At 37.2% G+C, this 17,919-nt stretch overlaps 1 protein-coding gene across 6 annotated transcripts in view; it reads left to right on the top strand.

Moving 5' to 3' along the window:
- The window catches only part of LOC136033081 (cytochrome P450 4C1-like), a 183,052-nt gene that overhangs the window by 82,796 nt on the left and 82,337 nt on the right, over positions 1 to 17,919 (top strand). For all 6 annotated transcript variants that reach the window (XM_065713683.1, XM_065713682.1, XM_065713684.1 and 3 more), the window contains one exon: positions 7,527 to 7,617. In XM_065713683.1, the coding sequence (XP_065569755.1) occupies positions 7,527 to 7,617 (91 nt within the window). The remainder of the gene's footprint in view (positions 1 to 7,526; positions 7,618 to 17,919) is intronic.

Below are 17,919 nucleotides of genomic sequence, written 5' to 3'. Positions count from 1 at the left end.
ATTAACAGTGTAAGTGGCAAATCTTTCATAAAATATAGGGCATATGTATTTTTTGAATTGAGCTCAAATCGATGCAGTACTCGGGGATAAGTGTATCCCTTTGCCCCCTTGCTGCGCCACTGCCTTTTTTTAGGAATTCAATAAAAAAACAAGTTTTTTCAACTGAAAGTAAGGAGCGACATTAAAACTTAAAACGAACAGAAATTACTTCGTATATAAAAGGGGCTGCTTCCTGATCAACGCCCCGCTCTTTACGCTAAAGTTTGACTCTTTCTCTCAACTCTTCTTTTCAAAACAGTAAAAACTTTAGCTTAAAGAGCGGGGCGTTGATGAGGAAGCGGCCCCTTTTATATACGAAGTAATTTCTGTTCGTTTTAAGTTTTAATGTCGCTCCTTACTTTCAGTTGAAAAAACTTGTTTTTTTATTTAATTTCTGAACGTTTTTGAATAAATGCATGTTTTGATTTTGGCTTTCCGCACATAAATAATTAAAACGAAATTTGCATATATTTTTTTCTTTTTTTGGCTAAATGGCTTTCTCATAATTTTGATCGAATGATTTTGAGAAAAAAGAGCGGGGGAGGAAGCCTAGTTGCCCTCCAATTTTTTGGTTAATAAAAAGGCAACTAGAACTTTTAATTTTTTACGAATCTTTTTATTAGTAAAAGATATACGTAACTTATAAACTAGCTTACGTAAAGAATTTTTTATTCTCATGTTTTTATTACACATATGAGAGGGTTCGCCTCCTCGTCAGTACCTCTCTCTTTACACTAAATCTTAAATTTTGGCCCAATTCATTAAGAATGACCCCTGAATACAAAAGCCGTAGAATAAATAGTTGACATTACTAAAAATACTTTAGCGTAAAGAGCGAGGTATTAAGAGGAGGTGAGCCCCTCATATGGGTAATAATTTCTGTTCGTTTTAAGTTTTAATGCTGCCCCTTACTTCCGGCTGAAAAAACTTTTTCATATTTATTTTTTCATTGTTTTTTTTTAAATAATGCTAGTAAATCCTGCGCTCCCTTCATGGAAATTTTCTTTCCCCATGACAAATTCCTCGATGGAAAGTTCCCCCAGTATATCCCTCTCTTTTCAACCCCTCCCCCCAACCAAAAAATCCTCCTGAAAACACCTGTACACTTCCCAATAACCATTATTATATGTAAGCGCTGGTCAAAGTTTGTAACTTGTAGCCCCTCCCACGGGGGTGGTGGAGGAAGTCGTCCCCAAAGACATAGTTATAAGGTTTTTCGACTATGCTGAATAAAATGGCTATCTCAGAATTTTGATCCGTTGACTTTGGGAAAATAATTAGCGTGGGAGGGGGCCTAGGTGCCCTCCAATTTTTTTGGTCACTTAAAAAGGGCACTAGAACTTTTCATTTCCGTTAGAATGAGCCCTCTCGCAACATTCTAGGACAACTGGGTCGATACGATCACCCCTGGGAAAAAAAAAAACAAAAAAAAACAAACAAATAAAAACGCATCCGTGATCTGCCTTCTGGCAAAAAATATAAAATTCCACATTTTTGTAGATAGGAGCTTTAAACCTCTACAGTAGGGTTCTCTGATACGCTGAATCTGATGGTGTAATTTTCGTTAAGATTCTATGACTTTTAGGGGGTGTTTCCCCCTATTTTCTAAAATAACACAAATTTTCTCAGGCTCGTAACTTTTGGTGCGTAAGACTAAACGTGATGAAACTTATATATTTAAAATCAGCATTAAAATGCGATTCTTTTGATGTAGCTATTGGTATCAAAATTCCATTTTTTAGAGTTTTGGTTTCTATTGAGCCGGGTCGCTCCTTACTACAGTTCGTTACCACGAACTGTTTGATTGATTCGAAAATGACTCCTATGCTGAAATTATTTAGGCTGCAAAAATGTTCTAGTGACAACTTTGTTCCTCAGGTTTCACATTTTTTCGAGAGTCCTTGTATGTTCAAAGTTAGCTAGCATGCTTAATGACAAGACTAATCAAACTTGACTTTTGATTGCTTACTCAGACAGATTTGGTTGCTGAGCCTTCAGAAGGCTGAGCCTTTTTTTAAATTGACAGTTGATAAAATAAAATAAAGATTAAATCAGGAAATGATTACAAGATACAACAGGAATTCTCAAACATTTGAATTTTGTGGCAGGATTTTTGCTTGAAACATAAAGGCTTGGTTACCCTTATGGTGGGTGATTAATCCTCACTCTTTAAAACTGAATATTATACCAACTAAAGAATTAATTATGGTACTTGTATGATATACTCCCAACCTAATATTAATCTGGTATGTTTCTCTGACGCTCAATCCTAATGAAATATACCTAAGTATGATAAAAAATATAATACTTTAGGAACACATTTGGGCTATATATGTGCACATTAAGGGGGATGGGCTGGGAGTAGAGTATAGCGGGTCTGCATGCATGACGTGTTAGGTACAATTATTTTGCATATTATGCAGTACTAATTGTTTTCTAATTTCAAACTGTCCAAATACTTTACTACCCCCCCCCCCTTCATGTGTAAATATAAAGCCCACATTATATATTTTCCTATATCTATTCTGTCACTTTTCTATGTCTTGTAGTCTCACGCTAAGCTAAAAGAAACTAGCGAAAAAACCGATTCTGCAATGCTTCAATGAACGAACAACTTGAGCGGTTGGGGGTTTACCATATAAGTACCTTAATTACATGTATTTTGAAACCTATTCAAAAAGAAAGCCCCAAATTTTCAGATTCTAGTTAATTTTTGTGTGAATCAAATGTTATATCTTAAGTTTAAACCACTAAAAAATACGTTATTTATGCTTTGTCTCACAATTTACTTTTAGCATCTTTCTTTTGTTATATGCTGTTTTATTTCTTTGCACACAATATTCTACCAAAAACATCTTAGGTATTTACGAATTTGAATTGGAGCCCAACTAACGAGATTGCTTCACCTACAAGAGAAAGTCTTGACGACTTACGTCTAAAGATAATTATGGATTAATTATTGCGGTGTAGGCCAGTACAACTACCTATTAATAAAATCGGGATTTTCAAGGACAAAGAAATACAAACTTTTGCATAACACTTGTAATACACATACATATGTTGTGGTTAAATATATCTGAATGCTGTAAAAATATCAAGGCTTAGGCTTATAGTCTCACTGTTCAAGCCTGAAATACATACAAACAAGACGTACCAACATTTAAAAATTAATAGCCTGCACTATGTACTAATTTTTAATAAGACATCGTCCATTCCGTGTGCTGATTCGTCATTCACTCAGTTAATGAAGTCGTTATTCAGTTAAATTATTCAGTTATTCAGTTAAATTATTCTAAAATTAAGTCTTAATTCATCGAAATTCATTTTTCTAATATTCGTTCATTTCAACGCTGATTCAGAAACGCTATGACCCTTAGATAATCTAGTGAAACCGAACGGAAAATCTTTAATTGCTGAGAATTTTCATTGACAATATGAGCTCAAATAAGCATTTACAAGCTGGCGCTTTTAGGGCTTGTATTTCCTATGTAAGGTTTTTGTCCCATCTCGAGGACGTGCTTCCTTTCTTTGCTCTTCATGAAGTCCCTGGCTGCACAAAAAATTGATTCCAATCTTACACGCAACTGGAACGACCTTCAAGTTTCAATTGAACAAACAGTCTTAATTAAGCATGGACATTTTCCACTTTCCTTATGGTCGCTGGACTTTGAGCATGATTTATTGTAGTATAGGCACTCCTTTTTAATATTCTTGAGAGCTTGTTTGGTAAGCAAGTAAATTTGCGAAAGAGAAATGGAGAGAAAATATGACGTAAGTCCAGATGTACTGCCCACTGTGCAAAACGTCTGTGTATTATTGGTAAGAAGAATTAGCTGTCAATATTGGCTTTCTGAAGCTTTTGTTCAAGAAATCTTTCAACAAAATAGCCGTCTTCCCACTATAAGCATTTTCTTAAAAGCTGACTAGCCAGAAAACTGGGATTGCTGGATTTTTTCTAAGAACTAAAATTATATTAGTAAATTTACCAATATCATGGCCGGTGAAAACTTAATGAAAACGTTTTATTTAGTCTCGTGTTCTCTTCAGGCTACTCAAAAACTTTCTAGTTGTAAGAGAATATTTTTTTGGGGTGAATTTTTTGTTTTTAGGAAAGCACTACTTTTTTGAATTCTGCTGAAAAAGGGGAATATTAGGAGTCAGTTTATTTGAGCAATTTTTTTTGTACACATATGCTGTATAAACTGTGAAACATTAATTTTTGTCCGTTTTAAGTTTCAACTTTACTGCTAATTCTATTTTTTTCAACTTAATTTTTTTTAAATCTTAAAAGCCTTAGGATTGGGATAGATAGCCTTAGATTGGAATAGCCTTAGGATAGGATACATTGGAATTACATTAACTTCTTTCTAATTAGCTAATCTAAGATCAATGTAAGAACTGAATTGTGTTTCTCTAGCACGAGACACCCAGGGGGGGGGGTGCAGGGTTTGAACCTCCCCTTGAAGTTTTTGTCCGACTCGTAAAAACGTAATAAAAATACAAATCAACAAATTTTTCATTTGTTTTTTGAAGTCTCATTGTGACCCCCTCCCCTTTCCAAATATAAACCCTGGATGCGCCACTGTGTGTGGCAATGTTTATTATTGTTTAGTCCCATCATAATTAATCTCTCAGTGTTACCAACGCATCGAAGGAAACTTAACCAGTTCAAAACAGTTCGTGACAACGAACTGTAAGGAGCGACACGGCTTAATAGTAACCGAAACTCTAAAAAACGAGATCTCGATATCAATAGAAATATCCAAAGGATAGGCTTATTATGCCGATTTTAAATATATAGGATTCATTAAGCTTAATTCTACCCATACAAAACAAAGTGCTTGAGAAAATTTGCCTGATTTTCGAAAAAGGGGCGAAACAGAAAGACTTTCCTTTGACTTTCCCTGAAAGTCAAAGAATTCTGATGAAAATCACACCATCAGATCCAGAGTATCAGAAAAACCTACTGTACAGGGGAAATTTTCAGCGTGTTTTGATTTCTGGGAAAAATTTCCATGGAACCGGAAATTTTGGAAAAGGCTTACAGCGGAGAGATCAGGATGAAACTTGGTGGGAAGAATAAGCACAAGTTCAAGATCCGACTGACATAACCGGACCGGATCCGCTCTCTTTAGGGGAGCTGGGGGGGGGGATTCGAAAAAAATAGAAAAAATGAGGTGTTTGTAACTTACGAATGGGTGATCAGATCTTAATGAAATGTGATATTTAGAAGGATCTTGTGCTTCACAGCTGTTATTAGAAATCCCGACCAGATCCGGTGACATTGGGGGGAGTTGGAAGGAGAAACCGGAAAATTTTGGAAAACGTGAAAATTGAGGTATCTTTATCTTACGGATGGGTGATCGGATCTTAATGAAACTTGACATACAGAAAGATTTTATGTCTCAGATGCTCTATTTTCAATTCGAATCGGATCCGGAGACATAGGGGTTGGAGAGGGGGAAACAGAAATCTTGAAAACGGGAAATCTTGGAAAACGCTTAGAGTAAAGAGATCGGGATGAAACTTGATGGGAAGAATAAGCACAAGTTCTAGTTACGTGATTTACATGATTGGAACGGATCTGCTCTCTTTGGGGTAGTTGTGGGGAGGCATTAATTCTGAAAAATTAGAAAAATTGAGGAATTTTTAACTGAAGAACAGGTGACCAGATCTCAATGAAATTTGATATTTAGAAGGAACTTATTTCTCAGAGCTCTTATTTTTAAATCCTGACCAGGTCTGGTAACATTGGGGGGAGTTGGAGGGGGAAACCGGAAATCTTGGAAAGCGCTTAGTGTGGAGAGATTGGGATGAAACTTGGTGGGTAGAATAAGCACATGTCATAGATACGTGATTGACGTAACCCGACTGGATCCAATCTCTTTGGGGGAGGGCCTCTCTTAGGCGTGTCAGGGACCTGCACAAATTGACTTGATAAAGTCGTTTTCCACGATTCGACAATCTGGGAGGGGGCTGAAGGAAGAGGGAAAATGAGAAAAAATGAGGTATTTTTAACTTACGAGTGGCTGATCGGATTTTGATGAATTTTGATATTTAGAAGGACCTCGTGTCTCAGAGTTCTCATTTTAAATCCCGACAGGCATTAAGCCTCTGATTTTCTTTTGAAATCAATCCATTGATTCTTAGAATTTCGATAGAGCTCATACCATATGAGCTCTTGGCTCTTTGCTCTTACGGCCTCGTCACAAGTGCCGTATGAGCTCTTAGCTCTTGTTTTTTCACACTGGGTAATATTTTGAGTCAGTAGTCTTAGAAATTACGAAAATTAGAGGGATGTGTGCTCGAAACGAAAACTGGAAACTCTTTTGCCTTTTTAAAGCGGAAAAAGCGATCGTGCCACTTTCAAATGCCCAATCAGCAGGACATGGTTGAAAAGCAGTATGCCATACTTACCATTTTCTGAGCACATGTCAAATGGTTTGTGCATCCCAGACATAATTAAATGCTTTTGTAGGCGATCATTTGGCAATTGATTAGTTCGGTTCATTTGGGACTTCAGTCATTTGTACGCATCAATGCAGTAGTGAAACACTAATTGTAAGAGCTGGGGAGTAGCTATTTAAACTAGAGGAACTGGTGCCTGAAGTCTTAGGTAGTGCTATTTTAAATCAGAATTCCCATCTTTTTGGGAGAGGTTTTTCAGGAAGTGACTATTCTCTGCCTGCATTTGGCATCCGGGCAATTTTCGCTTACATTTATACGAAGGTGACGAGCCAAAAAAAGTTATAAAAGTGTCAAAATAATTTTGTAAACACACACTTAAAAGTCACAATTCTAATACCTTACAAATTCCCCCCCTGCAAATTAATTAAGCATTAAAAAACTTTAAGAGTGGGGCGGTGTAGCACTTTTGGAATCTAGGGTAGTCCAATTCTGATTATTTAGATCCGTACTTCTTATCGAAAGAACGCACTTGAGACCCCGCCTACCTCTCCAAAAAAGCCAATAGCCATAGCTACTTCTTGCATCATGAATGCCATATTATAAACGCGTCTTTGGTTTTTTAATTTTCTGAAGATTTGGTCTTTGGAAATTTGATACTTTGTTTCTAGACAGGCAAAGTTAAAAAACAAGTTTTAATAATGAATCTACTTATGTATCATGAGTAACTTCAAGTAGCTCAACTAATTTCATGCAGTCTCTTAGTGTGGCTTAGCTGCATAAATTAATATTTATAAGTAGTGTGAGAATAAATTAATCTTGTAATATCTGCAAGCTTGTTGCTTTATAACAGTTACATGCAAGTTTCCTTACCCACCGTCAACGGTTTGTATGCTTCCCTACCTACCTAGAGCATAGTAGAATGTCGTAATTTTGTCCTGCCTTTAGCGGCAGAAAAGAAAAATATATCTTTAAAAAAAAAAAAAAAATAGAATTTCAACCACCATACCATACAAGCTTCTTTGTCTTAGATTTGTGAAAGAATGTATCTTTGTTAATGTTCCAAAAAATTTTATTTTCAGACCATATTCAGCAGTCAGAAATATATGGAAAAAAGTAAGGATTACGACCTTTTGAGACCGTGGCTTGGAGATGGTTTGCTTCTGTCTTCAGGTGAGTCCTTGGCGCTTTCGACCTTAATATTGTTTTAATTATAAAAAAGGCATTCAAGTAGTTCGAGGAACAACTACGATGATTCCAGGGGCACCCATAAGTGGGGCAGGGGGCACCAGCCCCCCTGGCTGAATGACGCTGCCTCATATTTTTATATTTTTGTTTTGAGATTTCTATTATACAAATAAACTCCGGCGCCGTGCCGATAAGGGAATATAATCGTCACTTTCAATGTTAGATATCGGCCTCGGCTTGGCAGCGGCGGTTGCATCGAATGCCTTCAACGAGAGGCCCAGTCGACTGCCAACAAAGTTTCGTAACATTGCCGGCACACCACCATGAGCCCAGGTGGTGGCGTTCCACTGACTTTGAATTAATTTGAGTCAATTCTTCATTGAATCAACTGCAAGGTTGCTTTTCTTTAAACGTATGGTTAGAGATTTCGATTTTCTACTTAGAAATAAAGTGTGGTTTTCAAAGATTAAACAAATAAGTGCTCGCAAGAATAGCAGCAGCGGCACACCGCTGGCACGATCATTGTTGACCGCAAACATTTTGTTTTCATTACTCTTTTTCAAATCCCAGCTTTAATTTACATCAGATTTGGGCCTATTCATGAGTTAGAAACTTAGCGAGTCGCTGGCTGGACGCTGGTCTTCTTCGTTATTACATAAAAAAAACTTGTTTTTTTAACTGAAAGTAAGGAGCGACATTAAAACTTAAAACGAACAGAAATTACTCCGTATATGAAATGGGTTGTCCCCTCCGCAATCCCTCGCTCTTTACGCTAAAGCTTTTAATTGTTTTAAAAAGCAGAATTGTGGCAAAGAGTCAAACTTTAGCGTAAAGAGCGAGGGATTGCGGAGGGGACAACCCATTTCATATACGGAGTAATTTCTGTTCGTTTTAAGTTTTAATGTCGCCCCTTACTTTCAGTTAAAAAAACTAGTTTGTTTATGTAATTTCTGAACGTTTTTGAATTAATGCATGTTTGATTTTAGCTCTCCACACATAAATTATTAAAATGAAATTGGCCATATTAATTCCTTTTTTGGCTAAATGGCTTTCTCTTAGTTTTGATCAGACGATTTTGAGAAATAAGGGATGGGGAAAGAGGCCTAGTTGCCATGCAATTTTTTCGATTACATAAAAAGGCAACTATAAATTTTAATTTTTAACCAATTTTTTTATTAGTAAAAAATATACGTAACTTAAGAATTAACTTACGTAACAAACTTTTATATTCTTTAATTTTTATTATGTATATGAGAGGGTTTGTACCCTCGTTAATACCTCGTTCTTTACACTAAATCGTAAGTTTTGTCCCAATTCTTTAAGAATCACCCCTGAATCAGAAAGGCCGTAGAATAAATAGTTGAAATTACTAGAAAATACTATAGCATAAAGAGCGAGGTATTTATCTCCTCCTAAATACCTCACTCTTTATGCTAAAGTATTTTTAGAACCCCTCATATGCGTAATAATCTCTGTTCGTTTTAAGTTTCAATGCTACTCTTTACTTTCAATTGAAAAAACTTTTCCATGTTTATTTTTTCATTGGTTTTTTTTATAGTAATTTTAGAAAATTCTACGCCCTTTTCATTGAATTTCAGTTCCCTCATGACATATTTCTCCAAGGAAAGATCCTCCCACATAGCCCCCTCCCCTCAACCACACCCCCAAAACCAAAAAAAAAATCCCCTGAAAACGACTGTACACTTGCCAATAACCATTATTATATGTAAACACTGGTCGAAGTTTGTAACTTGCAGCCCCTCCCCCAGGGACTGTGGGGGAGTAAGTCATTCCCAAAGACATAGTTATTATGGTTTTTGACAATGCGGAACAAAATGTCTATCTCAAAATTTTGATCTGTTGACTTTGGAGAAAAAATGAGCGTGGGAGGGGGCGTAGGTGCCCTCCAATTTTTTCGGTCACTTAAAAAGGGCACTAGAACTTTTCATTTCCGTTATAATGAGCCCTCTTGCGACATTCTAGGACCAGTTGGTCGATACGATGACCCCTGGGAAAAAAACAAACAAATAAACACGCACCCGTGATTTGTCTTCTGGCAAAAAATACGAAATTCCACATTTTTGTAGATAGGAGCTTGAAAATGTTGCTATAGGGTTCTCTGATACGCCGAATGCGATGGTGTGATTTTCGTTAAGATTCTATGACTTTTAGGGGGTGTTTTCCCCTATTTTCTAAAATAAGGCAAATTTTTCCAGGCTCGTAACTTTTGATGACAAAGACTAAATTTGATGAAACTTATATATTTAAAATCAGCATGAAAATTTGATTCTTTTGATGTATATTTTAGCATCAAAATTCCGTTTTTTAGAGTTTCGTTTACTATTGAGCCGGGTCGCTCCTTACTACAGTTCGTTACCACGAACTGTTTGATTGATCAAGAAGTGCAAAAATCTGTTAGAAACGAAATGGCTGTGATATTCAAAACTCTTGAATAATAGTTGAAATATGTAACAGCTATGTATACCTAACAGAATTAAGTCATTTTAAAATTAGAAGCATTTTTTTTCCATTGACAACCGTCACCATCGAGAAGAACTGTAACCATTTATATCACAGTTGGGTTAATAGGAAAATCTTCCCCCTTGGCTTTCATGCCATCAAACATCCAGAAGGGATTTGGAAGGTGTATCCCCTTTCAATCTAGATTATTTTGATAATGAAGATCTCTGCTAGTAAATACAGACCAGCAAAATGTTTTTTAGCGCATGAAACTAGTGACAAATTACCAAGCCTATCAGAGGTTCTAACTCCAAGCCTATCAGAGGTTCTAACTCCAACCCCATCCTCACCTGTACAGTCATCCTCTCACCAAATGTTCTCAGTAAGCTCTGTGTTTTTGCAGCCAATCTGAAATAGGATAGTCACAACTGAACAAGTCATCCCAGAACAACGACATCCCAGCACCAACAAAAAAAATGCTTCAAGGGAGAAAGGAGGGCAGAACAAACGTGCTCACTGATACATCAGTGGAAGCCAAGACTGAAGCTGCCTTTGCTACAAGGAAGGCAAAGAAGAGATGGAAAAGAACAAAATGGAGAAACAAAAGCAAGAAAAATACAGAAGCAGGCTGTGAAGAGATTTGGTGAGAAGGCAGCACTGAGGATGAAAATTAAACTGAAAATATTCAGACAGTGACTGTTGATGACAGCTCAGACAGTTCTCTTGGGCAATATAGTAAAAAAGAATGTGAACTTAGTTTTGATTTGGATTACAGTTGGCAGCTTTGTAAAAGTCATTTATGAGGGCCATTAGGGATAAGGTAGAACCTACTGCAGAGCTCAATGTGACAACTATGAGCGGTGGGAGAGGTAACGTGTGAAAGTTGCTAGAACAGCTAGATCGTATTTACTACATGAAAGAGGATTTAGGTTTGAAACCCAGTGCTTGGACAATTTTTGATCTTGGACAAATGTTTGGACCTGATGCAGATAGAAAGGATTTGCTGACCACAGTCTTATAGCCAAGCCTATTTAAATATGATTACTCTTTTTCAAAACACATGGCAGTGATCGAATCCATCCATGACTAGATAATTCAAATTAGATCCTTTGTTCAAGATTGGGCAGTAGCTTATTTTCTAAGATTAGAGTCAAGCTATACATTTGCAATTGAAATTAGGTATCTACTATTAACTGTCTGTTTATTTAAAATAGTTACCATAGTATATGGTTGAGACATTAAAACTAATGAAATACTTATTAAGAAAACTTAGAGAAAGATTTAGTAGAGAAAAATTAATTTCCCAGGTGGAATGATAGATATAACTATTCAGATGTTGATTAGGGAGACTTGCATTTGTAGTTTCCTTCTATTCATTTCTATCGATGTCTGACATAGGTCCCCGCCCTGTCATTAGACACCTCCTAGTCTGCTCCTAGTTATTACACTTCCAGTGGTGTAACGACAAATAAGGAAATACATTAGTGGTCTTCGATGTTAAATTCAGAGTTTAACAGTTTGGAATTTGAGACTTTTCATAGCCCACCGTTTCAAATAACGCTGCTATATCACGGAATCAAAACCTCAATATTTGTAAACACTTGCCTATTGCAGGGATTCAAAAAATATTGATTCTCTGCTTAATCAAGGTGTCTTGAAATAGATGAATGTTTAAATATCAAGTTAGTACCTGGAATTTAATCTGGTGTCTGTTTGAAAGACAATTGTCTATTCAATAGAAGTGCTACAAGAACTAGTGCTGAAGAAAAACTCACCCTTGAAGCACAAGGACATTTGTGTGCGCACTTATTTGTTTAATTTTGAAAACCACACTTGATTCTAAGCAAGAAAATCGAAATCCTTAACAATACGTAAAAAGAAAAGCTCCAACATTGCGGTTGACGCAATAAAGAATTGACTCAAATTAATTCAAAGTCAGTAGAACGCCACCACCTGGGTTGGCGGTGGCATGCCGGCAGTGTTATGACAGTTCGTTGGCAGTCGACCGGGCCTCTCGTTGGAGGCATTTGATGCATTCGCCGGTGCGGTGCCGAGACAGGTATCTAACATTGGAAATGCCGATTAGACCAGGCAAGCCCCCCCCCCCCTGAAATTCAGCTTATGGGCGCCCATGAATCATAATATTTGATGAAGGACAGTCCAAGAACCATGCGTATTCTTGCTTCTGTTACAGCTCTAGCCAACCCTGAAATCTAGGATGACTCGAAGTCGAAAGGAAAGCTGTGAATATTCTACCGTTACCCAAATAAGCAAGTTAATTTTAAAAAATCAGGAGAAGTAGGAGCTTTTTCGTAATTTTTAATGTAAAATAGCTACTCTGTTATCAGTTTTTGTGCCGTGGGTGATTTTAGATTTCATTTCGATTTTAAATATAGTTAACGCCATTCAAAAATTGATCACGTCCAAGAGACCGTGCCAAAGCATGACAAATATGCATGAATTCAAATTATTAACGACAAATATGATTAAAAAAATAAAATAAAAATTTATATTGCAGTTTCAAGTTCTTAGCACACTTTGCTCTCCATTAATCCATACAATAGTTCCAAAGCACGTAAATACCTACATATAATGCATAGCACACGATTCCATTTTACACGTTAATGAGCCACCAGAAAATATTCTGGAAGGAATTTCTTAGGAATAATTCGGTACAAACTTCAACTATGAGTCAGAATACCGTTTTTATAATTTATAGTTTTCTTCTACGTACAAGCCCAGAATGCCTTCAGTAATCTTTTAAGCAAATGAGCTGTGTTGGCAGCATTATTCATCTACAATTTTTGTGTTGGTGATGACCTTAAATTTCGTTTTGATTTTGCTTATAAGTAAAAATGGTCAATGCTCCATATGTCAAGGGATTTTCCCACAGTCGCACTTGCAAGGACCTTTTGTAAAGTGACCAAAATCATAACTCACGATTTTGTTTGGTTTTAGTTAAGACTCTTCTTTGCAACTCTGAGATTTCGTTTTCACTTCTTTGCAATTATGAATCTTTTATAGAATTGTCATGCAATAATAAGCTGTGCACAAGAAACTCCTTTGTTAATATATGTGAATAGTGCCCGTTATTTTCTTTTTTTAGTAACTGGCAAATAGTTACATTTAACTGCTGGTAACTAACATATTTAATTGCCAAATAATATATTATGCAGTGTATTTCTGTGTCTTCCCTGGCTGCGACTACCTGGCTGTTTCAAGTGTAAACCGGCCTTTGGAGTTTATGGTCCCCCATACGAGAAGACCTGTCCCAAATATCTCCACCTTGGAAATCTGACAATGTCGTATTTGGTGACCAGTGCAGTGTGACCTTCTGTGTTGAATCCTGTTCGGAGGCACGAGTTTTCAAAAGCCGGGAATCTCCTGTCTTGTTCTTGATTTAGGGGCCATGTTTCAGGGGCATAAAGTATTATTGACATAATATGGTAGTAAAAGGGCTTAGCTTTAGGTGCAGTCAAAATTTCTGAGTTTTCCCTACTTAACATAGTTTATTGAGCTTGTCAGTTTGCTTGTCCTATTCTGGTGAGCGCTTTCGTCACTGTTGAGCAAGCGTTCTCGATGATAGTTCACAGAAGTTTGAACTAAACAACTTCTCCAACCTCTTAGTTGCTGCGTTCAGTGGGCCAAGAAGAGTCGCTTGTTGCCATGCATTTGGTTTCTACTGCATTCACCTGCAGGCCAAGAGGGTTGACCTTTACCCCGGAAGAAATGAGTTTGACCCTCTGGTGTCTTGACGCAACATTCGATATCTCAAACATGGAGATTATAATCGTAACTATTCAGGGGTTTCATAATGGATGAAAATACTCCATAGACTTTTATGATCTACACAGTTGAAGCCTTCTTGAAGTCCATAAATATCATACACATCTTCGAACACCATTCCCTGCTTTCGTCAGGTAGAGGCCTAAGCGTGAATATATGGTCCATCCAACAGAGGATTGGACAGAAGTTCACTGTTCATCTTTGAGGTGTTGATCAAGTTGGCTTCCTCTGTAGGATAAAGTGAGAGAGCTTCTTAGGTGTTGACAGTAGACTTGTACCCCATCAGTTGCAGTCATGGTAGCGTCTCCTTTTTTGAATATCCTGGTGAGCGTGCTACGCTTCCAGTTCTCTTAACTTTGCTAAAAACCGGATTGAAGAGCAAAGACCAAAGGGAGATGAATGAGGATACTGATATCTTAATTATCTTTATAGATATGTGGTCAGGTCCCGATGAGTTTCTGTTTTTCGGATTCTTTTCTGCTTCTCTGATCTCCTTTGTAGAAGCTGGATCCGTGCTGAAGTTTGGAGAGGATATGGATATCTCAAACGTCCTTGGGCGCTTCTGGTAGTGGTCTATTCAGTAAATCTTTTGAAATTATTTGCCCATTTTTCACTGACCGCAATCTGTTCAGTCAGTAGCACTCCGATAAATCTCTTGCAGAGCTGTCTCTATTTTTCGTCAGTTCCCCATGATATCATTGGTGACTGTACAAGGTTCTAGAGCCTCTTCTTTCTGCTGCTTATTCTGCCCTTAGTGCTGTACGCTCTAGAAGCTTTCGTTTATCATCTATGGTGCTTTTCTTGACAGCTTTGTCAAGTGCTCTATGCTACTCATTTTGGACTTGCTGCTAGAGGACATACGCTCTATTTTTTCTTTCATCTATTAAATTCCACGTTTGTTCTGACAGCCACTGGTCTTCTGTGCTCCTACGAGAGCGTGATGTTGATTCAGCTGTTTTATGGCAGCATTCCTTCGTGGTTTCCCATACTATTTCACATTCAGCTTCATCTGGTATGAATCAAGGATTTAAATCTGTTGCTTTGCTCTATTTTAAAAGTTTGTTATAATTTCACGTCTTGGAATTTTTAAGAGTCGAAAACAGGATTGGGAAGTGTCCTTTTGTTGCACATCTTCTATTGTAGACAAAATTTTTCAGACCAAAAAACATTGGTCATCGCTTTCTGCTTATGAGGCAGCGGTCAATTTGACTTTTGTTTGTTTAATCTGGTAAAATCCACGAGTGTTTGTGTACATATCTGTGGGGGAACAAAGATCCACCAATTGCAACATCATTCGTTAGAGTAATATTTATCAGAAGCACACAACGTCAAAAATTGGTATGTCTTTGGCTATGGCTTGAAGTTATCTGTAGAACTTGTCTTTTTTTTCAGCAGCGGCTGAATACTCACTTATAGAGGCGTAGTAGACACCGACTCATAGTTTATTACATGTTCCCGGGAATCTTGCTGCTAATATTTTTGAGGACACAGATATAGATTTCTGGAGCGATTTATGGGTCTGCTTTGGCGTTATTACGGCTACTCCAGCTTTTTGCTTGTTTACTAGTCCGCTGTATATTATGGTAAGGTCAGCATCTAACTCCTTTATTGCTGAACCAGTCTACTGCCCTGTCGATGATGCTATTAAACATAGTTAGTAATGTCCAATCTTTCCTGTACTTTCTCAATTTTAGACAGTTCATACATTCCAAAAACCAAAATTCATGTCGTCTCCCGCTTTTATAAATCATGTCCTTCAGCGTGCTGTTATTGCCATCGTTAAGATTTTCTATCTGAGGTTCACTCTTGAGATTTTAGTTGCGACTGTTTTTCCCTGAGGAATCGTTCAAGGTCCTGAGTTTGGGCTGCAGGCCCACTGCTCAACCCTCCTCCTTTTTCGTGCTTGGGACTGGCTATCTTGTGCTTTTAGCACTTCGGCAGGCTTGGTTAGCACTTCGGCAGGCGTAGTTATTACTTCGGCAGGTTCGACAGGTAAAACCTTTAACGATAAGCGTCTTTTCAAACCTTTAAAACCGTTTGCACGATAAGAGAAAGCTTTCTGCGTTCTGGTGAGAATAACAAAAACCAAATAATATAAAAATGAAAAACAATAAAAATACACTGAAAAAATTGACTTCGGCAGGCACAATTCGAATGAACTTTGGGTTTAAGTGGAAGGGGTCTGGAAATAAAAAGAAATCAGTACTACTTCTGACTGATAGCAGAGAAATTTCTTATTTTATCTTTATGTGCGTGCAGATACGAATAATGCCTCTTAATGTAGGTTCATTAACTACGTTGATCTAACCTCTATCTTTCTCGGTCTCTCCTTTCACATCTTTGCTTTCTCCTCTCTCTCTCTGTCTCTCTCTCTTTCTTTCTCTCTTCTTGTCTTATATGAAAGAGTTTAAAAATGAAATGGCCTAGAAGTCCAACATTATAAATGAATAGACTGGGTAATAATTGTAACAAATGGCCCAGCTTTATGCAAAACGAAAAACAAATTATTTTCTTCCAGGTCTTCGATTACACTTTAGTCCATGGCTTCCCAACCAGGGCGTACGCACTCCCTCGCAGCCAGAAAGGGAGCAGAGGATATTCGAAAAGGATTTAGAAAGCATTTGTTTAGAGTTAAACTATACAGTTATCTTACAGTTATCTGTATAAACTTCTTTGGTTTATGGATAGAATTGAATCTCAGCATTTACTGCCAATTTAGCTACCAGGTTTTCACCGTTGAAACTATGAATTGAAAATCCTGTTATTCAACTATTGCACAATATCAAGTGTTCATGGTTGTCAAAAATTTTTGTTCTTGATACCATAGCTTTCTCGTTCTTCCTTGTTATCATCACCACAACAATGTTACCAGACACATATACAAAATAATAGCTAATAGTATCAGTCCTCAATGTTGACACCTATCTAGCAGACTCTTTTGTAATCAGTAGATGTTGTTTATTAAATTTCTATTTATCAAATTCTTATACTTACCAATATGTTGGTAAAACGACTTTGATTCAGAATCCCAAGATTTTCTGCAATTATTCCTTTCTTAATCCCAACGCTTCATGATTAAATGCTCTACCACGAGAACTTATTAAATGTTTAGCTTTGCTACCACAAAACAAAATAAGGCTGGCAATTTAGTACCATTTGCTAACTCAGTTGGCTATAGAGGCCAATAGAGCTAGAGTGGGAGTCAGTACCTCTACGATTCCCAGTAATGGGTGTGTGGTAAAACTTAAAAAACGGTACACTCGCTGGTCAGAACTTCGGTTTTAGAACTTAATGTAAGTACAAACTAGGCAACTTTATCTTAGCGAAGAGAGAATAAAAGTCAGATATAGCTTGAAGTAACTTATCAAACTTCACTAGAAATTTCAGAGCTTTGGAGACAAAGTTGATTGAATGAACAGCAGGAGCGTGTGACTTGAGCCTTGTAAAAATGCTTAAGAAGTTTGAATCGCTGCAATTGACTTGGAACTTTCACCACCACCAATACTACGTCTACTTATTTGATTCGGTGTTTGATACTCATCTTTACCTCTGACTCTGCTACTTGTGCCAAACATGCTAGTTCACAGCAACATTATGGATGTACCTCTACAGAGTTATCACCAGTAACAAACTGCGATGATTTATCTTGATTGTCCTTACTAGTAGAAATAACAACACGGTACATGTGAACTAGGTCTCCAGTACAAGCCCCTGTGGAGTGCTACATCAACCGTGACTCATGGGTCACACCTGCGAAGCAACACCTGCTGCCATATTTTACCTGTTAGAAGGTAAAATTCTAGTTAATTGACTTCTTGCTATCTCGGAAAGGGTTTAGGTTAGGAAAATAAAACTTTCAGGGATGAATCTACAGACTAAAGTATGTCCTGGGAAGGTATTTTGAAGTAACTACCTCCACTCCTTCTGCCTCTAGAGTGCCTTGACCTTTGATGACCTTTAAAAATATGTATGTTATAAAATTGAAACCTTGCAAAATAGATCTTCTGCTTAATTGAAGTACAACAAAATTGTTTTCAGCTT

This window comes from Artemia franciscana, chromosome 11 (genome assembly GCF_032884065.1).
Source record: "Artemia franciscana chromosome 11, ASM3288406v1, whole genome shotgun sequence".
Taxonomy (NCBI): Eukaryota; Metazoa; Arthropoda; class Branchiopoda; order Anostraca; family Artemiidae; genus Artemia; species Artemia franciscana.
Note: the sequence above shows the minus strand (reverse complement) of the source record. Positions and strands in the feature narration are given on the sequence as shown.